The 25,188-nt window shown below is 41.9% G+C and overlaps 1 protein-coding gene across 1 annotated transcript in view; it reads right to left on the bottom strand.

The window, feature by feature from the left end:
* The window catches only part of LOC311226661 (upstream stimulatory factor 1-like), a gene marked incomplete at its 5' end in the record, with an annotated part of 61,134 nt that overhangs the window by 27,615 nt on the left and 8,331 nt on the right, over positions 1–25,188 (bottom strand). The window contains 2 exons of the mRNA XM_084312077.1: positions 13,081–13,178; positions 24,990–25,039. Of these exons, the coding sequence (XP_084168203.1) occupies positions 13,081–13,178; positions 24,990–25,039 (148 nt within the window). The remainder of the gene's footprint in view (positions 1–13,080; positions 13,179–24,989; positions 25,040–25,188) is intronic.

Raw genomic sequence — 25,188 nt, 5'->3', positions numbered from 1 at the left:
TTTCTTCATTAAAAAAAAATCATAAATAGCCATTCCATGGACAAAAGGAGCAGGAAGAAGAATAAATCTTATTGTTACCTGCCCCTTATTCCTAAACTAACATGTATTTTCTTAATGGTCGGCGTACAACCTAATTTACACAAATAATCATTTATACCATTTTTTTAACGTGTGCTATGTGCGATTTCCATGTTAATTTATCATCCATAATCACACCAAGAAAACGAAATTCACTAACTCTCTCTATATCAGCTCCATCTATGGTCAGTACTATATTTTCATCTAGTTTTTGTTTGCCAAAAATCATAAATTTAGTTTTTTTCAGATTCAGTGATAGCTTATTTACATCAAACCATTTCTTTAGCTTTGTCATTTCATACACAATATATTCAGCTAGTTCCTTTAAATTATTTCCAGAACAAAAAAAAGTTGTATCATCAGCAAACAAGACAAACTGTAATAGTTTTGAAACATCACAAATATCATTAATATATAAAAGAAAGAGTTTGGGCCCCAAAACCGAACCTTGCGGTACCCCACATTCAATCTTCATGAGCTCAGATTTGACATCTGCCAACTGCACATATTGTTGCCTATTGTGGAGATAACTACTCAACCATTCAAGAACCATTCCTCTCACACCATATGAACGTAATTTAGAAATTAGAATATTATGATCTAAGGTATCAAATGCCTTTTTTAAATCAATAAACACCCCTATTGTTAATTTCCTTTTATCTGTTGCTGTTGTTATTTCTTCAATAATATTCATTAAGGCAGTCGCTGTTGATCTGTTTTGCCTAAAGCCATACTGGGAAGTATTTTGACATGTACATGGGCACCCCGGTCGTATAGTGTATCTTGTAGACCAGGCCCATTGCAAGTTGCTGTACTCTGTCGTCTACTCTAAGCCATCCTAGGTTGTCAAAGTGGGCAGGGGTGAGGTGGGTTCTGTAAGACCCAAACGTTGGTGGAACTCAATAATAACTTATTAATTAAATAAGAGGATCTGAAGCAGGAAGCAGTGAGTGGGAGTGAACTTTTGATCATTTGAAGTATTATAGTAATGTCCGGAGGAAGCCACACTATTAACTTCCTGATACCGGGCCCCGCCCCCTTGTTGGGCCCGCCCCCTTGTTGGGCCCGCCCCCTTGTTGCGGCAGTACACCGTCATAGACAGGTCGTGCCGAGGGGCTGAGTAGAGGAGTACAAACAATTGACGCGCCTAGTGAAATAAGGCCGGCTGCAATGTGGACGAAGCCTTGCATCACGTGTCCGCTCCGGTACTCGAGGAGGCAGCCGTCGCATCTTTTCACCTGCACAGCGCCATCTCTCAGCGTCGGGGGTCTGCGTGGGAGGGACACGCCGCCCTCGTCGCTTCTTGATTCTACTGCGCAGGCGCACCAACCAACCTGTAGGAGTCGCTGTCCACAACGTCCGATCCCCACCCATCAGCTTCCCACCCCCTAATACTGCCAATTGTGTTAGTATGAACGACCAGCCAAGCTGATAGCAATGCAGAGAGCTGGGCTCGAACCCAGCGTCTCCTGCATTGGTGGCGAGCGCCTTGCCCACTACACCACCTAGCCGCCCAGAAAGTACTTTTCAAGCTTTTATTCCTTCGCTTCATGAAACTACAAAATACACTTAATTACATAAAGTAATATACTGATACTGATGCGTTCTAATGATACTATATCCAGTTGAACTTCTCTGCTCACATCGCAGCGACGACCAGAACCTGCCGATTCCTCCTGAGCAACGTCAGAAGGATACGCCCCTTCCTGACAAAAGAAGCCACCCAACTCCTCGTCCAATCAACAGTCATCTCCCGCCTCGACTACTGCAATGCACTGCTCGCTGGCCTCCCGGCCACTGCCACTAAGCCTCTTCAACTCATTCAGAACGCAGCGGCCCGCCTGATCTCAAACCTACCGAAGTCGGCCCATGTCACCCCACTTCTTAGGGACCTGCACTGGCTCCCCATTGCTGCACGAATCCGCTTCAAGGCCCTCGACCTAGCATACCGTGCGGCAAAGGGAACCGCTCCCGCCTACCTCCGGTCAATGGTCTCTAACTACACACCCTCAAGACCCCTACGCTCTGCATCTTCTGGCCGCCTCAGACCTACTCCTATCCAAGCTCCGGGAGGGTCATCAAAGAGAAGTCGCCTATTCTCAGTCCTTGCCCCACAATGGTGGAATGAACTACCCACCCCAGTTAGGACAGCCGAATCACGTCCAATCTTTCGCCGTCGACTAAAGACGCACTTCTTCAACCATTATCTGAATTAAAAAAAAAAAAAAAAAAAAAAAAAAAAAATCTAACCCTAACTAACCGTACTGTCATGCACTTGTCCTAATAAACTAACCTACACTGTAGCACTCAACACTTTGATGAACATTGTTGCTCAGCTGATAGAGTTGTGCCCTTCCTGATGGCTTGTCGTACAGAACTTGTAAGTCGCTTTGGATAAAAGCGTCAGCTAAATGACTAAATGTAAATGTAAATGTAAATATCCTTGCGCTCTTGCGCGGCTTGCGGTCAAAGGAAAATATGCGCTCCAACTCTCACCCCCTCTTTCCGTAAACTGTCAACTCGTGAAAAGGTGAATGAAATTCCATAAGAACACTCCCGTTAGCGCCACGCCCCCGTGAGCACGCCCCCCACCTAAAGGGACAGTACAACTAAAAATACAACACAAATAGAAAATACTGAGACTTACGTTACGGCTCCTACAACCCTATTCCTACGGTTCCTATCCAGCCCCACCGAACCAACCCATTCAATACAGCACTCTGCCCCACTGACGTGGTTCTGGGGCGGCTCGTTAAAATCCCTTCTCTTTCCCTTCCCGTCTGTTCTGTATGAGGAAATACAAGGTACACGTAAACGGTTAGAGACAGTGCTCTGGTGAAAGGTCCTCTTTCAGAGGCTACTCTAACGGTTAGAGACAGTGTTCTGGTGAAAGGTCCTCTTTCAGAGGCTACTCTAACGGTTAGAGACAGTGTTCTGGTGAAAGGTCCTCTTTCAGAGGCTACTCTAACGGTTAGAGACAGTGTTCTGGTGAAAGGTCCTCTTTCAGAGGCTACTCTAACGGTTAGAGACAGTGCTCTGGTGAAAGGTCCTCTTTCAGAGGCTACTCTAACAGTTAGAGACAGTGTTCTGGTGAAAGGTCCTCTTTCAGAGGCTACTCTAACAGTTAGAGACAGTGTTCTGGTGAAAGGTCCTCTTTCAGAGGCTACTCTAACGGTTAGAGACAGTGCTCTGGTGAAAGGTCCTCTTTCAGAGGCTACTCTAACGGTTAGAGACAGTGTTCTGGTGAAAGATCCTCTTTCAGAGGCTACTCTAACGGTTAGAGACAGTGTTCTGGTGAAAGGTCCTCTTTCAGAGGCGACTCTAACGGTTAGAGACAGTGCTCTGGTGAAAGGTCCTCTTTCAGAGGCTACTCTAACGGTTAGAGACAGTGCTCTGGTGAAAGGTCCTCTTTCAGAGGCTACTCTAACGGTTAGAGACAGTGTTCTGGTGAAAGGTCCTCTTTCAGAGGCTACTCTAACGGTTAGAGACAGTGTTCTGGTGAAAGGTCCTCTTTCAGAGGCTACTCTAACGGTTAGAGACAGTGTTCTGGTGAAAGGTCCTCTTTCAGAGGCTACTCTAACGGTTAGAGACAGTGCTCTGGTGAAAGGTCCTCTTTCAGAGGCTACTCTAACGGTTAGAGACAGTGCTCTGGTGAAAGGTCCTCTTTCAGAGGCTACTCTAACGGTTAGAGACAGTGCTCTGGTGAAAGGTCCTCTTTCAGAGGCTACTCTAACGGTTAGAGACAGTGTTCTGGTGAAAGGTCCTCTTTCAGAGGCTACTCTAACGGTTAGAGACAGTGTTCTGGTGAAAGGTCCTCTTTCAGAGGCTACTCTAACAGTTAGAGACAGTGTTCTGGTGAAAGGTCCTCTTTCAGAGGCTACTCTAACAGTTAGAGACAGTGTTCTGGTGAAAGGTCCTCTTTCAGAGGCTACTCTAACGGTTAGAGACAGTGTTCTGGTGAAAGGTCCTCTTTCAGAGGCTACTCTAACAGTTAGAGACAGTGTTCTGGTGAAAGGTCCTCTTTCAGAGGCTACTCTAACGGTTAGAGACAGTGTTCTGGTGAAAGGTCCTCTTTCAGAGGCTATTCTAACGGTTAGAGACAGTGTTCTGGTGAAAGGTCCTCTTTCAGAGGCTACTCTAACAGTTAGAGACAGTGCTCTGGTGAAAGGTCCTCTTTCAGAGGCTACTCTAACGGTTAGAGACAGTGTTCTGGTGAAAGGTCCTCTTTCAGAGGCTACTCTAACGGTTAGAGACAGTGCTCTGGTAAACGGTCCTCTTTCAGAGGCTACTCTAACGGTTAGAGACAGTGTTCTGGTGAAAGGTCCTCTTTTAGAGGCTACTCTAACGGTTAGAGACAGTGTTCTGGTGAAAGGTCCTCTTTCAGAGGCTACTCTAACGGTTAGAGACAGTGTTCTGGTGAAAGGTCCTCTTTCAGAGGCTACTCTAACAGTTAGAGACAGTGTTCTGGTGAAAGGTCCTCTTTCAGAGGCTACTCTAACGGTTAGAGACAGTGTTCTGGTGAAAGGTCCTCTTTCAGAGGCTACTCTAACAGTTAGAGACAGTGCTCTGGTGAAAGGTCCTCTTTCAGAGGCTACTCTAACGGTTAGAGACAGTGTTCTGGTGAAAGGTCCTCTTTCAGAGGCTACTCTAACAGTTAGAGACAGTGCTCTGGTGAAAGGTCCTCTTTCAGAGGCTACTCTAACAGTTAGAGACAGTGCTCTGGTGAAAGGTCCTCTTTCAGAGGCTACTCTAACGGTTAGAGACAGTGTTCTGGTGAAAGGTCCTCTTTCAGAGGCTACTCTAACGGTTAGAGACAGTGCTCTGGTGAAAGGTCCTCTTTCAGAGGCTACTCTAACGGTTAGAGACAGTGTTCTGGTGAAAGGTCCTCTCTCAGAGGCTACTCTAACGGTTAGAGACAGTGCTCTGGTGAAAGGTCCTCTTTCAGAGGCTACTCTAACGGTTAGAGACAGTGCTCTGGTGAAAGGTCCTCTTTCAGAGGCTACTCTAACGGTTAGAGACAGTGTTCTGGTGAAAGGTCCTCTTTCAGAGGCTACTCTAACGGTTAGAGACAGTGCTCTGGTGAAAGGTCCTCTTTCAGAGGCTACTCTAACGGTTAGAGACAGTGTTCTGGTGAAAGGTCCTCTTTCAGAGGCTACTCTAACGGTTAGAGACAGTGCTCTGGTGAAAGGTCCTCTTTCAGAGGCTACTCTAACGGTTAGAGACAGTGCTCTGGTGAAAGGTCCTCTTTCAGAGGCTACTCTAACAGTTAGAGACAGTGCTCTGGTGAAAGGTCCTCTTTCAGAGGCTACTCTAACGGTTAGAGACAGTGCTCTGGTGAAAGGTCCTCTTTCAGAGGCTACTCTAACGGTTAGAGACAGTGTTCTGGTGAAAGGTCCTCTTTCAGAGGCTACTCTAACGGTTAGAGACAGTGCTCTGGTGAAAGGTCCTCTTTCAGAGGCTACTCTAACGGTTAGAGACAGTGCTCTGGTGAAAGGTCCTCTTTCAGAGGCTACTCTAACGGTTAGAGACAGTGCTCTGGTGAAAGGTCCTCTTTCAGAGGCTACTCTAACGGTTAGAGACAGTGCTCTGGTGAAAGGTCCTCTTTCAGAGGCTACTCTAACGGTTAGAGACAGTGTTCTGGTGAAAGGTCCTCTTTCAGAGGCTACTCTAAAGGTTAGAGACAGTGCTCTGGTGAAAGGTCCTCTTTCAGAGGCTACTCTAACGGTTAGAGACAGTGTTCTGGTGAAAGGTCCTCTTTCAGAGGCTACTCTAACGGTTAGAGACAGTGTTCTGGTGAAAGGTCCTCTTTCAGAGGCTACTCTAACGGTTAGAGACAGTGCTCTGGTGAAAGGTCCTCTTTCAGAGGCTACTCTAACGGTTAGAGACAGTGTTCTGGTGAAAGGTCCTCTTTCAGAGGCTACTCTAACGGTTAGAGACAGTGTTCTGGTGAAAGGTCCTCTTTCAGAGGCTACTCTAACGGTTAGAGACAGTGTTCTGGTGAAAGGTCCTCTTTCAGAGGCTACTCTAACGGTTAGAGACAGTGTTCTGGTGAAAGGTCCTCTCTCAGAGGCTACTCTAACGGTTAGAGACAGTGCTCTGGTGAAAGGTCCTCTTTCAGAGGCTACTCTAACGGTTAGAGACAGTGCTCTGGTGAAAGGTCCTCTCTCAGAGGCTACTCTAACGGTTAGAGACAGTGTTCTGGTGAAAGGTCCTCTTTCAGAGGCTACTCTAACGGTTAGAGACAGTGCTCTGGTGAAAGGTCCTCTTTCAGAGGCTACTCTAACGGTTAGAGACAGTGTTCTGGTGAAAGGTCCTCTTTCAGAGGCTACTCTAACGGTTAGAGACAGTGCTCTGGTAAAAGGTCCTCTTTCAGAGGCTACTCTAACGGTTAGAGACAGTGTTCTGGTGAAAGGTCCTCTTTCAGAGGCTACTCTAACGGTTAGAGACAGTGTTCTGGTGAAAGGTCCTCTTTCAGAGGCTACTCTAACGGTTAGAGACAGTGTTCTGGTGAAAGGTCCTCTTTCAGAGGCTACTCTAACGGTTAGAGACAGTGTTCTGGTGAAAGGTCCTCTTTCAGAGGCTACTCTAACGGTTAGAGACAGTGTTCTGGTGAAAGGTCCTCTTTCAGAGGCTACTCTAACGGTTAGAGACAGTGCTCTGGTGAAAGGTCCTCTTTCAGAGGCTACTCTAACGGTTAGAGACAGTGCTCTGGTGAAAGGTCCTCTTTCAGAGGCTACTCTAACGGTTAGAGACAGTGCTCTGGTGAAAGGTCCTCTTTCAGAGGCTACTCTAACGGTTAGAGACAGTGTTCTGGTGAAAGGTCCTCTTTCAGAGGCTACTCTAAAGGTTAGAGACAGTGCTCTGGTGAAAGGTCCTCTTTCAGAGGCTACTCTAACGGTTAGAGACAGTGTTCTGGTGAAAGGTCCTCTTTCAGAGGCTACTCTAACGGTTAGAGACAGTGCTCTGGTGAAAGGTCCTCTTTCAGAGGCTACTCTAACGGTTAGAGACAGTGTTCTGGTGAAAGGTCCTCTTTCAGAGGCTACTCTAACGGTTAGAGACAGTGTTCTGGTGAAAGGTCCTCTTTCAGAGGCTACTCTAACGGTTAGAGACAGTGTTCTGGTGAAAGGTCCTCTTTCAGAGGCTACTCTAACGGTTAGAGACAGTGTTCTGGTGAAAGGTCCTCTCTCAGAGGCTACTCTAACGGTTAGAGACAGTGTTCTGGTGAAAGGTCCTCTCTCAGAGGCTACTCTAACAGTTAGAGACAGTGCTCTGGTGAAAGGTCCTCTTTCAGAGGCTACTCTAACGGTTAGAGACAGTGCTCTGGTGAAAGGTCCTCTCTCAGAGGCTACTCTAACGGTTAGAGACAGTGTTCTGGTGAAAGGTCCTCTTTCAGAGGCTACTCTAACGGTTAGAGACAGTGCTCTGGTGAAAGGTCCTCTTTCAGAGGCTACTCTAACGGTTAGAGACAGTGTTCTGGTGAAAGGTCCTCTTTCAGAGGCTACTCTAACGGTTAGAGACAGTGCTCTGGTAAAAGGTCCTCTTTCAGAGGCTACTCTAACGGTTAGAGACAGTGTTCTGGTGAAAGGTCCTCTTTCAGAGGCTACTCTAACGGTTAGAGACAGTGTTCTGGTGAAAGGTCCTCTTTCAGAGGCTACTCTAACGGTTAGAGACAGTGTTCTGGTGAAAGGTCCTCTTTCAGAGGCTACTCTAACGGTTAGAGACAGTGCTCTGGTGAAAGGTCCTCTTTCAGAGGCTACTCTAACGGTTAGAGACAGTGTTCTGGTGAAAGGTCCTCTTTCAGAGGCTACTCTAACGGTTAGAGACAGTGTTCTGGTGAAAGGTCCTCTTTCAGAGGCTACTCTAACGGTTAGAGACAGTGTTCTGGTGAAAGGTCCTCTTTCAGAGGCTACTCTAACGGTTAGAGACAGTGTTCTGGTGAAAGGTCCTCTTTCAGAGGCTACTCTAACGGTTAGAGACAGTGTTCTGGTGAAAGGTCCTCTTTCAGAGGCTACTCTAACGGTTAGAGACAGTGTTCTGGTGAAAGGTCCTCTTTCAGAGGCTACTCTAACAGTTAGAGACAGTGCTCTGGTGAAAGGTCCTCTTTCAGAGGCTACTCTAACAGTTAGAGACAGTGCTCTGGTGAAAGGTCCTCTTTCAGAGGCTACTCTAACGGTTAGAGACAGTGTTCTGGTGAAAGGTCCTCTTTCAGAGGCTACTCTAACGGTTAGAGACAGTGCTCTGGTGAAAGGTCCTCTTTCAGAGGCTACTCTAACGGTTAGAGACAGTGTTCTGGTGAAAGGTCCTCTCTCAGAGGCTACTCTAACGGTTAGAGACAGTGCTCTGGTGAAAGGTCCTCTTTCAGAGGCTACTCTAACGGTTAGAGACAGTGCTCTGGTGAAAGGTCCTCTTTCAGAGGCTACTCTAACGGTTAGAGACAGTGTTCTGGTGAAAGGTCCTCTTTCAGAGGCTACTCTAACGGTTAGAGACAGTGCTCTGGTGAAAGGTCCTCTTTCAGAGGCTACTCTAACGGTTAGAGACAGTGTTCTGGTGAAAGGTCCTCTTTCAGAGGCTACTCTAACGGTTAGAGACAGTGCTCTGGTGAAAGGTCCTCTTTCAGAGGCTACTCTAACGGTTAGAGACAGTGCTCTGGTGAAAGGTCCTCTTTCAGAGGCTACTCTAACAGTTAGAGACAGTGCTCTGGTGAAAGGTCCTCTTTCAGAGGCTACTCTAACGGTTAGAGACAGTGCTCTGGTGAAAGGTCCTCTTTCAGAGGCTACTCTAACGGTTAGAGACAGTGTTCTGGTGAAAGGTCCTCTTTCAGAGGCTACTCTAACGGTTAGAGACAGTGCTCTGGTGAAAGGTCCTCTTTCAGAGGCTACTCTAACGGTTAGAGACAGTGCTCTGGTGAAAGGTCCTCTTTCAGAGGCTACTCTAACGGTTAGAGACAGTGCTCTGGTGAAAGGTCCTCTTTCAGAGGCTACTCTAACGGTTAGAGACAGTGCTCTGGTGAAAGGTCCTCTTTCAGAGGCTACTCTAACGGTTAGAGACAGTGTTCTGGTGAAAGGTCCTCTTTCAGAGGCTACTCTAAAGGTTAGAGACAGTGCTCTGGTGAAAGGTCCTCTTTCAGAGGCTACTCTAACGGTTAGAGACAGTGTTCTGGTGAAAGGTCCTCTTTCAGAGGCTACTCTAACGGTTAGAGACAGTGTTCTGGTGAAAGGTCCTCTTTCAGAGGCTACTCTAACGGTTAGAGACAGTGCTCTGGTGAAAGGTCCTCTTTCAGAGGCTACTCTAACGGTTAGAGACAGTGTTCTGGTGAAAGGTCCTCTTTCAGAGGCTACTCTAACGGTTAGAGACAGTGTTCTGGTGAAAGGTCCTCTTTCAGAGGCTACTCTAACGGTTAGAGACAGTGTTCTGGTGAAAGGTCCTCTTTCAGAGGCTACTCTAACGGTTAGAGACAGTGTTCTGGTGAAAGGTCCTCTCTCAGAGGCTACTCTAACGGTTAGAGACAGTGCTCTGGTGAAAGGTCCTCTTTCAGAGGCTACTCTAACGGTTAGAGACAGTGCTCTGGTGAAAGGTCCTCTCTCAGAGGCTACTCTAACGGTTAGAGACAGTGTTCTGGTGAAAGGTCCTCTTTCAGAGGCTACTCTAACGGTTAGAGACAGTGCTCTGGTGAAAGGTCCTCTTTCAGAGGCTACTCTAACGGTTAGAGACAGTGTTCTGGTGAAAGGTCCTCTTTCAGAGGCTACTCTAACGGTTAGAGACAGTGCTCTGGTAAAAGGTCCTCTTTCAGAGGCTACTCTAACGGTTAGAGACAGTGTTCTGGTGAAAGGTCCTCTTTCAGAGGCTACTCTAACGGTTAGAGACAGTGTTCTGGTGAAAGGTCCTCTTTCAGAGGCTACTCTAACGGTTAGAGACAGTGTTCTGGTGAAAGGTCCTCTTTCAGAGGCTACTCTAACGGTTAGAGACAGTGTTCTGGTGAAAGGTCCTCTTTCAGAGGCTACTCTAACGGTTAGAGACAGTGTTCTGGTGAAAGGTCCTCTTTCAGAGGCTACTCTAACGGTTAGAGACAGTGCTCTGGTGAAAGGTCCTCTTTCAGAGGCTACTCTAACGGTTAGAGACAGTGCTCTGGTGAAAGGTCCTCTTTCAGAGGCTACTCTAACGGTTAGAGACAGTGCTCTGGTGAAAGGTCCTCTTTCAGAGGCTACTCTAACGGTTAGAGACAGTGTTCTGGTGAAAGGTCCTCTTTCAGAGGCTACTCTAAAGGTTAGAGACAGTGCTCTGGTGAAAGGTCCTCTTTCAGAGGCTACTCTAACGGTTAGAGACAGTGTTCTGGTGAAAGGTCCTCTTTCAGAGGCTACTCTAACGGTTAGAGACAGTGCTCTGGTGAAAGGTCCTCTTTCAGAGGCTACTCTAACGGTTAGAGACAGTGTTCTGGTGAAAGGTCCTCTTTCAGAGGCTACTCTAACGGTTAGAGACAGTGTTCTGGTGAAAGGTCCTCTTTCAGAGGCTACTCTAACGGTTAGAGACAGTGTTCTGGTGAAAGGTCCTCTTTCAGAGGCTACTCTAACGGTTAGAGACAGTGTTCTGGTGAAAGGTCCTCTCTCAGAGGCTACTCTAACGGTTAGAGACAGTGTTCTGGTGAAAGGTCCTCTCTCAGAGGCTACTCTAACAGTTAGAGACAGTGCTCTGGTGAAAGGTCCTCTTTCAGAGGCTACTCTAACGGTTAGAGACAGTGCTCTGGTGAAAGGTCCTCTCTCAGAGGCTACTCTAACGGTTAGAGACAGTGTTCTGGTGAAAGGTCCTCTTTCAGAGGCTACTCTAACGGTTAGAGACAGTGCTCTGGTGAAAGGTCCTCTTTCAGAGGCTACTCTAACGGTTAGAGACAGTGTTCTGGTGAAAGGTCCTCTTTCAGAGGCTACTCTAACGGTTAGAGACAGTGCTCTGGTAAAAGGTCCTCTTTCAGAGGCTACTCTAACGGTTAGAGACAGTGTTCTGGTGAAAGGTCCTCTTTCAGAGGCTACTCTAACGGTTAGAGACAGTGTTCTGGTGAAAGGTCCTCTTTCAGAGGCTACTCTAACGGTTAGAGACAGTGTTCTGGTGAAAGGTCCTCTTTCAGAGGCTACTCTAACGGTTAGAGACAGTGCTCTGGTGAAAGGTCCTCTTTCAGAGGCTACTCTAACGGTTAGAGACAGTGTTCTGGTGAAAGGTCCTCTTTCAGAGGCTACTCTAACGGTTAGAGACAGTGTTCTGGTGAAAGGTCCTCTTTCAGAGGCTACTCTAACGGTTAGAGACAGTGTTCTGGTGAAAGGTCCTCTTTCAGAGGCTACTCTAACGGTTAGAGACAGTGTTCTGGTGAAAGGTCCTCTTTCAGAGGCTACTCTAACGGTTAGAGACAGTGCTCTGGTGAAAGGTACTCTTTCCTTTCCGTTCCCTCATCCGATCCCGGCTGAGCGCACCTGCCCGGGAGCGCGCGGCTCCATGTGCCTCCTCCCCAAGCCGTCTGCATCAGGCTGTTGCAACGTTGCTCCGATAAACTATTGATTTCTATGGAATCCGTTAAACTGGAATCCTTTGTGTCTGTCGTCATTTGTGTGGGTTGAACTCGTGAAACACTAATCATTAGTCTAATGGATTAAACATTCTCCAATACACCTGCGAGAAATACTGGGTGTGCAAATGCAATCCATCTGATAATTGTGTCTAAAAATCTTAACATGGTTTGTACTTGAAAACTGGGATATTGACAAGGCGAAACTATATCACCCCCACCCTCATCCACCTTCACTGGCTCCCCATCAAATCCTGCATCACCTACAAAACCCTCCTCATCACTTACAAGTCCCTCCACGCTCTGGCACCTCAGTACCTCACTGACCTCCTCCTCCACCCTCAGTACCTCACTGACCTCCTCCACCCTCAGTACCTCACTGACCTCCTCCACCCTCAGTACCTCACTGACCTCCTCCTCCACCCTCAGTACCTCACTGACCTCCTCCACCCTCAGTACCTCACTGACCTCCTCCACCCTCAGTACCTCACTGACCTCCTCCACCCCTACACTCAGTACCTCACTGACCTCCTCCACCCCCACCCTCAGTACCTCACTGACCTCCTCCACCCTCAGTACCTCACTGACCTCCTCCTCCACCCTCAGTACCTCACTGACCTCCTCCTCCACCCTCAGTACCTCACTGACCTCCTCCTCCACCCTCAGTACCTCACTGACCTCCTCCTCCACCCTCAGTACCTCACTGACCTCCTCCACCCCCACCCTCAGTACCTCACTGACCTCCTCCACCCTCAGTACCTCACTGACCTCCTCCTCCACCCTCAGTACCTCACTGACCTCCTCCTCCACCCTCAGTACCTCACTGACCTCCTCCTCCACCCTCAGTACCTCACTGACCTCCTCCACCCCTACACTCAGTACCTCACTGACCTCCTCCACCCCTACACTCAGTACCTCACTGACCTCCTCCACCCTCAGTACCTCACTGACCTCCTCCTCCACCCTCAGTACCTCACTGACCTCCTCCTCCACCCTCAGTACCTCACTGACCTCCTCCTCCACCCTCAGTACCTCACTGACCTCCTCCACCCCTACACTCAGTCACGGTCCCTGCGATCCTCGGACACCGGTCCACTCTCCATCCCCCGAACCAGACTGCGGACCTTCGGGGACAGAGCTTTCAGCGTGGCAGCTCCCACCCTCTGGAACTCACTCCCCGCAGAACTCCACAACGCCCCAACTCTGGACTGCTTCAAGAAACTCCTCAAAACACACCTCTTTAACATGGCCTTTGACCCCTAGCTTCCTATATTTAATGTTATGCGTCTGTCTAGTGTCTACCATGTTGGTCTCTTGTTATTGCCCTATGTAAAGCGACCTTGGGTTTCATGAAAGGCGCCATATAGAACTACGTTATTAGTGTTATTATTAGTATTATTATATCGGTGCAACAGACAATTGGAGCAGAGGAAGAACGCTCAACCGTTTCCTACCTGCCCACCCGCCCCTTCCGTCTTGAAGAGATATTTGATTGGTTGATCAGAGAAAGTGGTGGCAGACTGGATGGTGTCCTCTGCCGTGGCTGCAGCCCCTGGGGAACCATGGCAACCATCAACACATTAGAACCATGGCAACCATCAACACATTAGAACCATGGCAACCATCAACACATTAGAACCATGGCAACCATCAACACATTAGAACCATGGCAACCATCAACACATTAGAACCATGGCAACCATCAACACATTAGAACCATGGCAACCATCAACACATTAGAACCATGGCAACCATCAACACATTAGAACCATGGCAACCATCAACACATTAGAACCATGGCAACCATCAACACATTAGAACCATGGCAACCATCAACACATTAGAAAACACCATGTTTAGGCCACGTTCTAGTGTACAGTATATTCTAGTGTTCACTACAGTATATTCTAGTGTTCACTACAGTATGTTCTAGTGTTCACTACAGTATATTCTAGTGTTCACTACAGTATATTCTAGTGTTCACTACAGTATATTCTAGTGTTCACTACAGTATGTTCTAGTGTTCACTACAGTATGTTCTAGTGTTCACTACAGTATATTCTAGTGTTCACTACAGTATATTCTAGTGTTCACTACAGTATGTTCTAGTGTTCACTACAGTATGTTCTAGTGTTCACTACAGTATATTCTAGTGTTCACTACAGTATATTCTAGTGTTCACTACAGTATATTCTAGTGTTCACTACAGTATATTCTAGTGTTCACTACAGTATATTCTAGTGTTCACTACAGTATGTTCTAGTGTTCACTACAGTATATTCTAGTGTTCACTACAGTATATTCTAGTGTTCACTACAGTATATTCTAGTGTTCACTACAGTATATTCTAGTGTTCACTACAGTATATTCTAGTGTTCACTACTGTATGTTCTAGTGTTCACTACAGTATGTTCTAGTGTTCACTACAGTATGTTCTAGTGTTCACTACAGTATGTTCTAGTGTTCACTACAGTATGTTCTAGTGTTCACTACAGTATGTTCTAGTGTTCACTACAGTATATTCTAGTGTTCACTACAGTATGTTCTAGTGTTCACTACAGTATGTTCTAGTGTTCACTACAGTATGTTCTAGTGTTCACTACAGTATGTTCTAGTGTTCACTACAGTATGTTCTAGTGTTCACTACAGTATATTCTAGTGTTCACTACAGTATGTTCTAGTGTTCACTACAGTATGTTCTAGTGTTCACTACAGTATATTCTAGTGTTCACTACAGTATGTTCTAGTGTTCACTACAGTATATTCTAGTGTTCACTACAGTATGTTCTAGTGTTCACTACAGTATATTCTAGTGTTCACTACAGTATGTTCTAGTGTTCACTACAGTATGTTCTAGTGTTCACTACAGTATATTCTAGTGTTCACTACAGTATGTTCTAGTGTACAGTATGTTCTAGTGTTCACTACAGTATGTTCTAGTGTTCACTACAGTATGTTCTAGTGTTCACTACAGTATGTTCTAGTGTTCACTACAGTATATTCTAGTGTTCACTACAGTATGTTCTAGTGTTCACTACAGTATATTCTAGTGTTCACTACAGTATGTTCTAGTGTTCACTACAGTATGTTCTAGTGTTCACTACAGTATGTTCTAGTGTTCACTACAGTATATTCTAGTGTTCACTACAGTATGTTCTAGTGTTCACTACAGTATGTTCTAGTGTTCACTACAGTATATTCTAGTGTTCACTACAGTATGTTGATGTTCTAGTGTTCACTACAGTATATTCTAGTGTTCACTACAGTATGTTGATGTTCTAGTGTTCACTACAGTATATTCTAGTGTTCACTACAGTATATTCTAGTGTTCACTACAGTATATTCTAGTGTTCACTACAGTATGTTCTAGTGTTCACTACAGTATGTGTTCACTACAGTATGTTCTAGTGTTCACTACAGTATGTTCTAGTGTTCACTACAGTATATTCTAGTGTTCACTACAGTATGTTCTAGTGTTCACTACAGTATATTCTAGTGTTCACTACAGTATATTCTAGTGTTCACTACAGTATATTATAGTGTTCACTACAGTATATTCTAGTGTTCACTACAGTATGTTCTAGTGTTCACTACAGTATGTTCTAGTGTTCACTACAGTATGTTCTAGTGTTCACTACAGTATGTTCTAGTGTTCACTACAGTATATTCTAGTGTTCACTACAGTATATTCTAGTGTTCACTACAGTATATTCTAGTGTTCACTACAGTATGTTCTAGTGTTCACTACAGTATATTCTAGTGTTCACTACAGTATATTCTAGTGTTCACTACAGTATATTCTAGTGTTCACTACAGTATGTTCTAGTGTTCACTACAGTATATTCTAGTGTTCACTACAGTATGTTCTAGTGTTCACTACAGTATGTTCTAGTGTTCACTACAGTATATTCTAGTGTTCACTACAGTATGTTCTAGTGTTCACTACAGTATGTTCTAGTGTTCACTACAGTATGTTGATGTTCTAGTGTTCACTACAGTATATTCTAGTGTACAGTATGTTCTAGTGTTCACTACAGTATGTTCTAGTGTTCACTACAGTATGTTCTAGTGTTCACTACAGTATATTCTAGTGTTCACTACAGTATGTTCTAGTGTTCACTACAGTATATTCTAGTGTTCACTACAGTATGTTCTAGTGTTCACTACAGTATGTTCTAGTGTTCACTACAGTATGTTCTAGTGTTCACTACAGTATGTTCTAGTGTTCACTACAGTATGTTCTAGTGTTCACTACAGTATATTCTAGTGTTCACTACAGTATATTCTAGTGTTCACTACAGTATATTCTAGTGTTCACTACAGTATGTTCTAGTGTTCACTACAGTATGTTCTAGTGTTCACTACAGTATATTCTAGTGTTCACTACAGTATGTTCTAGTGTTCACTACAGTATATTCTAGTGTTCACTACAGTATGTTCTAGTGTTCACTACAGTATATTCTAGTGTTCACTACAGTATATTCTAGTCTACAGTATGTTCTAGTGTTCACTACAGTATGTTCTAGTGTTCACTACAGTATGTTCTAGTGTTCACTACAGTATGTTCTAGTGTTCACTACAGTATGTTCTAGTGTTCACTACAGTATGTTCTAGTGTTCACTACAGTATATTCTAGTGTTCACTACAGTATATTCTAGTGTTCACTACAGTATGTTCTAGTGTTCACTACAGTATATTCTAGTGTTCACTACAGTATATTCTAGTGTTCACTACAGTATGTTCTAGTGTTCACTACAGTATGTTCTAGTGTTCACTACAGTATGTTCTAGTGTTCACTACAGTATGTTCTAGTGTTCACTACAGTATGTTGATGTTCTAGTGTTCACTACAGTATGTTGATGTTCTAGTGTTCACTACAGTATATTCTAGTGTTCACTACAGTATATTCTAGTGTTCACTACAGTATGTTCTAGTGTTCACTACAGTATATTCTAGTGTTCACTACAGTATATTCTAGTGTTCACTACAGTATGTTCTAGTGTTCACTACAGTATATTCTAGTGTTCACTACAGTATATTCTAGTGTTCACTACAGTATATTCTAGTGTTCACTACAGTATATTCTAGTGTTCACTACAGTATGTTCTAGTGTTCACTACAGTATATTCTAGTGTTCACTACAGTATGTTCTAGTGTTCACTACAGTATGTTCTAGTGTTCACTACAGTATATTCTAGTGTTCACTACAGTATGTTCTAGTGTTCACTACAGTATATTCTAGTGTTCACTACAGTATATTCTAGTGTTCACTACAGTATATTCTAGTGTTCACTACAGTATGTTCTAGTGTTCACTACAGTATGTTCTAGTGTTCACTACAGTATGTTCTAGTGTTCACTACAGTATATTCTAGTGTTGACTACAGTATGTTCTAGTGTTCACTACAGTATATTCTAGTGTTCACTACAGTATATTCTAGTGTTCACTACAGTATGTTCTAGTGTTCACTACAGTATATTCTAGTGTTCACTACAGTATATTCTAGTGTTCACTACAGTATATTCTAGTGTTCACTACAGTATGTTCTAGTGTTCACTACAGTATATTCTAGTGTTCACTACAGTATATTCTAGTGTTCACTACAGTATATTCTAGTGTTCACTACAGTATGTTCTAGTGTTCACTACAGTATATTCTAGTGTTCACTACAGTATATTCTAGTGTTCACTACAGTATATTCTAGTGTTCACTACAGTATATTCTAGTGTTCACTACAGTATGTTCTAGTGTTCACTACAGTATATTCTAGTGTTCACTACAGTATATTCTAGTGTTCACTACAGTATGTTCTAGTGTTCACTACAGTATATTCTAGTGTTCACTACAGTATATTCTAGTGTTCACTACAGTATATTCTAGTGTTCACTACAGTATATTCTAGTGTTCACTACAGTATGTTCTAGTGTTCACTACAGTATGTTCTAGTGTTCACTACAGTATATTCTAGTGTTCACTACAGTATATTCTAGTGTTCACTACAGTATATTCTAGTGTTCACTACAGTATATTCTAGTGTTCACTACAGTATGTTCTAGTGTTCACTACAGTATGTTGATGTTCTAGTGTTCACTACAGTATATTCTAGTGTACAGTATGTTCTAGTGTTCACTACAGTATGTTCTAGTGTTCACTACAGTATGTTCTAGTGTTCACTACAGTATATTCTAGTGTTCACTACAGTATATTCTAGTGTTCACTACAGTATGTTCTAGTGTTCACTACAGTATGTTCTAGTGTTCACTACAGTATGTTCTAGTGTTCACTACAGTATGTTCTAGTGTTCACTACAGTATGTTCTAGTGTTCACTACAGTATATTCTAGTGTTCACTACAGTATATTCTAGTGTTCACTACAGTATGTTCTAGTGTTCACTACAGTATGTTCTAGTGTTCACTACAGTATGTTCTAGTGTTCACTACAGTATGTTCTAGTGTTCACTACAGTATATTCTAGTGTTCACTACAGTATATTCTAGTGTTCACTACAGTATGTTCTAGTGTTCACTACAGTATATTCTAGTGTTCACTACAGTATGTTCTAGTGTTCACTACAGTATGTTCTAGTGTTCACTACAGTATATTCTAGTGTTCACTACAGTATGTTCTAGTGTTCACTACAGTATGTTGATGTTCTAGTGTTCACTACAGTATGTTCTAGTGTTCACTACAGTATATTCTAGTGTTCACTACAGTATATTCTAGTGTTCACTACAGTATATTCTAGTGTTCACTACAGTATGTTCTAGTGTTCACTACAGTATATTCTAGTGTTCACTACAGTATGTTCTAGTGTTCACTACAGTATGTTCTAGTGTTCACTACAGTATATTCTAGTGTTCACTACAGTATATTCTAGTGTTCACTACAGTATATTCTAGTGTTCACTACAGTATGTTCTAGTGTTCACTACAGTATGTTCTAGTGTTCACTACAGTATATTCTAGTGTTCACTACAGTATATTCTAGTGTTCACTACAGTATATTCTAGTGTACAGTACAGTATATTCTAGTGTTCACTACAGTATGTTCTAGTGTTCACTACAGTATATTCTAGTGTTCACTACAGTATATTCTAGTGTTCACTACAGTATATTCTAGTGTTCACTACAGTATATTCTAGTGTTCACTACAGTATATTCTAGTGTTCACTACAGTATATTCTAGTGTTAGTGTTCACTACAGTATGTTCTAGTGTTCACTACAGTATGTTCTAGTGTTCACTACAGTATATTCTAGTGTTCACTACAGTATGTTCTAGTGTTCACTACAGTATGTTCTAGTGTTCACTACAGTATGTTCTAGTGTTCACTACAGTATGTTCTAGTGTACAGTATGTTCTAGTGTTCACTACAGTATATTCTAGTGTTCACTACAGTATGTTCTAGTGTTCACTACAGTATATTCTAGTGTTCACTACAGTATATTCTAGTGTTCACTACAGTATGTTCTAGTGTTCACTACAGTATGTTCTAGTGTTCACTACAGTATGTTCTAGTGTTCACTACAGTATATTCTAGTGTTCACTACAGTATGTTCTAGTGTTCACTACAGTATATTCTAGTGTTCACTACAGTATGTTCTAGTGTTCACTACAGTATATTCTAGTGTTCACTACAGTATGTTCTAGTGTTCACTACAGTATGTTCTAGTGTTCACTACAGTATGTTCTAGTGTTCACTACAGTATGTTCTAGTGTACAGTATGTTCTAGTGTTCACTACAGTATGTTCTAGTGTTCACTACAGTATGTTCTAGTGTTCACTACAGTATATTCTAGTGTTCACTACAGTATATTCTAGTGTTCACTACAGTATGTTCTAGTGTTCACTACAGTATATTCTAGTGTTCACTACAGTATATTCTAGTGTTCACTACAGTATATTCTAGTGTTCACTACAGTATGTTCTAGTGTTCACTACAGTATGTTCTAGTGTTCACTACAGTATATTCTAGTGTTCACTACAGTATATTCTAGTGTTCACTACAGTATATTCTAGTGTACAGTACAGTATATTCTAGTGTTCACTACAGTATGTTCTAGTGTTCACTACAGTATATTCTAGTGTTCACTACAGTATATTCTAGTGTTCACTACAGTATATTCTAGTGTTCACTACAGTATATTCTAGTGTTCACTACAGTATATTCTAGTGTTCACTACAGTATATTCTAGTGTTAGTGTTCACTACAGTATGTTCTAGTGTTCACTACAGTATGTTCTAGTGTTCACTACAGTATATTCTAGTGTTCACTACAGTATGTTCTAGTGTTCACTACAGTATGTTCTAGTGTTCACTACAGTATGTTCTAGTGTTCACTACAGTATGTTCTAGTGTACAGTATGTTCTAGTGTTCACTACAGTATATTCTAGTGTTCACTACAGTATGTTCTAGTGTTCACTACAGTATATTCTAGTGTTCACTACAGTATATTCTAGTGTTCACTACAGTATGTTCTAGTGTTCACTACAGTATGTTCTAGTGTTCACTACAGTATGTTCTAGTGTTCACTACAGTATATTCTAGTGTTCACTACAGTATGTTCTAGTGTTCACTACAGTATATTCTAGTGTTCACTACAGTATGTTCTAGTGTTCACTACAGTATATTCTAGTGTTCACTACAGTATGTTCTAGTGTTCACTACAGTATGTTCTAGTGTTCACTACAGTATGTTCTAGTGTTCACTACAGTATGTTCTAGTGTACAGTATGTTCTAGTGTTCACTACAGTATATTCTAGTGTTCACTACAGTATATTCTAGTGTTCACTACAGTATGTTCTAGTGTTCACTACAGTATATTCTAGTGTTCACTACAGTATATTCTAGTGTTCACTACAGTATATTCTAGTGTACAGTATATTCTAGTGTTCACTACAGTATGTTCTAGTGTTCACTACAGTATATTCTAGTGTTCACTACAGTATATTCTAGTGTTCACTACAGTATATTCTAGTGTTCACTACAGTATATTCTAGTGTTCACTACAGTATGTTCTAGTGTTCACTACAGTATGTTCTAGTGTTCACTACAGTATGTTCTAGTGTTCACTACAGTATGTTCTAGTGTTCACTACAGTATATTCTATCACTACAGTATATTCTAGTGTTCACTACAGTATATTCTAGTGTTCACTACAGTATATTCTAGTGTTCACTACAGTATGTTCTAGTGTTCACTACAGTATGTTCTAGTGTTCACTACAGTATGTTCTAGTGTTCACTACAGTATATTCTAGTGTTCACTACAGTATATTCTAGTGTTCACTACAGTATGTTCTAGTGTTCGCTACAGTATGTTCTAGTGTTCACTACAGTATATTCTAGTGTTCACTACAGTATATTCTAGTGTTCACTACAGTATGTTCTAGTGTTCACTACAGTATATTCTAGTGTTCACTACAGTATGTTCTAGTGTACACTACAGTATGTTCTAGTGTTCACTACAGTATGTTCTAGTGTTCACTACAGTATATTCTAGTGTTCACTACAGTATGTTCTAGTGTTCACTACAGTATGTTCTAGTGTTCACTACAGTATATTCTAGTGTTCACTACAGTATGTTCTAGTGTACACTACAGTATGTTCTAGTGTTCACTACAGTATGTTCTAGTGTTCACTACAGTATATTCTAGTGTTCACTACAGTATATTCTAGTGTTCACTACAGTATATTCTAGTGTTCACTACAGTATGTTCTAGTGTTCACTACAGTATGTTCTAGTGTTCACTACAGTATGTTCTAGTGTTCACTACAGTATATTCTAGTGTTCACTACAGTATATTCTAGTGTTCACTACAGTATGTTCTAGTGTTCACTACAGTATATTCTAGTGTTCACTACAGTATGTTCTAGTGTTCACTACAGTATATTCTAGTGTTCACTACAGTATGTTCTAGTGTTCACTACAGTATATTCTAGTGTTCACTACAGTATGTTCTAGTGTTCACTACAGTATATTCTAGTGTTCACTACAGTATGTTCTAGTGTTCACTACAGTATATTCTAGTGTTCACTACAGTATATTCTAGTGTTCACTACAGTATGTTCTAGTGTTCACTACAGTATATTCTAGTGTTCACTACAGTATATTCTAGTGTTCACTACAGTATGTTCTAGTGTTCACTACAGTATGTTCTAGTGTTCACTACAGTATATTCTAGTGTACAGTATGTTCTAGTGTTCACTACAGTATATTCTAGTGTTCACTACAGTATATTCTAGTGTTCACTACAGTATGTTCTAGTGTTCACTACAGTATATTCTAGTGTTCACTACAGTATGTTCTAGTGTTCACTACAGTATGTTCTAGTGTTCACTACAGTATGTTCTAGTGTACAGTACAGTATATTCTAGTGTTCACTACAGTATGTTCTAGTGTTCACTACAGTATATTCTAGTGTTCACTACAGTATGTTCTAGTGTTCACTACAGTATATTCTAGTGTTCACTACAGTATATTCTAGTGTTCACTACAGTATGTTCTAGTGTTCACTACAGTATATTCTAGTGTTCACTACAGTATATTCTAGTGTTCACTACAGTATGTTCTAGTGTTCACTACAGTATGTTCTAGTGTTCACTACAGTATATTCTAGTGTACAGTATGTTCTAGTGTTCACTACAGTATATTCTAGTGTTCACTACAGTATATTCTAGTGTTCACTACAGTATGTTCTAGTGTTCACTACAGTATATTCTAGTGTTCACTACAGTATGTTCTAGTGTTCACTACAGTATGTTCTAGTGTTCACTACAGTATGTTCTAGTGTACAGTACAGTATATTCTAGTGTTCACTACAGTATGTTCTAGTGTTCACTACAGTATATTCTAGTGTTCACTACAGTATGTTCTAGTGTTCACTACAGTATGTTCTAGTGTTCACTACAGTATGTTCTAGTGTTCACTACAGTATATTCTAGTGTTCACTACAGTATATTCTAGTGTTCACTACAGTATGTTCTAGTGTTCACTACAGTATATTCTAGTGTTCACTACAGTATATTCTAGTGTTCACTACAGTATGTTCTAGTGTTCACTACAGTGTTCTAGTGTTCACTACAGTATGTTCTAGTGTTCACTACAGTATGTTCTAGTGTTCACTACAGTATATTCTAGTGTTCACTACAGTATATTCTAGTGTACAGTACAGTATATTCTAGTGTACAGTACAGTATATTCTAGTGTACAGTACAGTATATTCTAGTGTTCACTACAGTATGTTCTAGTGTTCACTACAGTATATTCTAGTGTTCACTACAGTATATTCTAGTGTTCACTACAGTATGTTCTAGTGTTCACTACAGTATATTCTAGTGTTCACTACAGTATATTCTAGTGTTCACTACAGTATGTTCTAGTGTTCACTACAGTATGTTCTAGTGTTCACTACAGTATATTCTAGTGTTCACTACAGTATATTCTAGTGTTCACTACAGTATATTCTAGTGTTCACTACAGTATATTCTAGTGTTCACTACAGTATATTCTAGTGTTCACTACAGTATATTCGTGTTCACTACAGTATATTCTAGTGTTCACTACAGTATATTCTAGTGTTCACTACAGTATGTTCTAGTGTTCACTACAGTATGTTCTAGTGTTCACTACAGTATATTCTAGTGTTCACTACAGTATGTTCTAGTGTTCACTACAGTATATTCTAGTGTACAGTACAGTATATTCTAGTGTTCACTACAGTATATTCTAGTGTTCACTACAGTATGTTCTAGTGTTCACTACAGTATATTCTAGTGTTCACTACAGTATATTCTAGTGTTCACTACAGTATATTCTAGTGTTCACTACAGTATATTCTAGTGTTCACTACAGTATATTCTAGTGTTCACTACAGTATGTTCTAGTGTTCACTACAGTATGTTCTAGTGTTCACTACAGTATATTCTAGTGTTCACTACAGTATATTCTAGTGTTCACTACAGTATATTCTAGTGTTCACTACAGTATGTTCTAGTGTTCACTACAGTATATTCTAGTGTTCACTACAGTATATTCTAGTGTTCACTACAGTATATTCTAGTGTTCACTACAGTATATTCTAGTGTTCACTACAGTATGTTCTAGTGTTCACTACAGTATATTCTAGTGTTCACTACAGTATATTCTAGTGTTCACTACAGTATATTCTAGTGTTCACTACAGTATATTCTAGTGTTCACTACAGTATATTCTAGTGTTCACTACAGTATATTCTAGTGTTCACTACAGTATATTCTAGTGTTCACTACAGTATGTTCTAGTGTTCACTACAGTATATTCTAGTGTTCACTACAGTATATTCTAGTGTTCACTACAGTATGTTCTAGTGTTCACTACAGTATGTTCTAGTGTTCACTACAGTATGTTCTAGTGTTCACTACAGTATATTCTAGTGTTCACTACAGTATATTCTAGTGTTCACTACAGTATATTCTAGTGTTCACTACAGTATGTTCTAGTGTTCACTACAGTATGTTCTAGTGTTCACTACAGTATATTCTAGTGTTCACTACAGTATATTCTAGTGTTCACTACAGTATATTCTAGTGTTCACTACAGTATATTCTAGTGTTCACTACAGTATGTTCTAGTGTTCACTACAGTATATTCTAGTGTTCACTACAGTATGTTCTAGTGTTCACTACAGTATGTTCTAGTGTTCACTACAGTATATTCTAGTGTTCACTACAGTATATTCTAGTGTTCACTACAGTATGTTCTAGTGTTCACTACAGTATATTCTAGTGTTCACTACAGTATATTCTAGTGTACAGTACAGTATATTCTAGTGTACAGTACAGTATATTCTAGTGTACAGTACAGTATATATATATATATATATTTTTATCCACTTTTCTCCTTATTTTTCTATTTTTCTCCCATCCCAATTTCATATTTCCAATTCTCCCCTCCCGTCTTGAACGTTGCTAGACCATGCCTCCCACTGGTCGGCTGTAGTGAGGATAGAAGCCTTGCATCACGTGTCCCCTCCGGTACACGAGGAGGCAGCCTGTCGCATCTTTTCACCTGCCAGCGCGGTCTCTCAGTGACGAGGTGTAACGTGTGGGAGGCTCACGCTGCCCCCGATACTTCCTGTCTCTGCTGTGCAGGCGTCACCCAACCGACCTGTAGGAGTCGCTGTCCACAACGTCCAATCCCCACCCATCGACTTTCCACCCGCTACCTCTGCCAATTGAGATAGTATGACGACTGGCCCAAGCCGCAGGCAATGCTGACTCTGGGAGTCGAGACCGGAGTCTCTTGCATTGGTGACGAGCGCAATCTCCGCTACGCCACCCAGCCGCTACACTACAGTATGTACATCAACGTCTTCAATGCTTCACCTTCTTCACTGACAGCAAGGCTCCCATCTGGCTCAGGGCTTTTCTGGTGACTACACACACAGACAGACAGGGTTCAGATTCAGATCATCTGTATATCATCCTGTGTACAGCAAAGATATTCTTTCCAACGTATGCAAATGTTATATATAATATTATATCAATAGTATGCTCATATTACTGTATATTCTGTGCACCAGCT

This window comes from Notolepis coatsorum, assembly GCF_963971535.1.
Source record: "Notolepis coatsorum genome assembly, chromosome: 1".
NCBI lineage: Eukaryota > Metazoa > Chordata > Actinopteri > Aulopiformes > Paralepididae > Notolepis > Notolepis coatsorum.
This window is presented reverse-complemented; position numbering and strand designations above follow the sequence as displayed.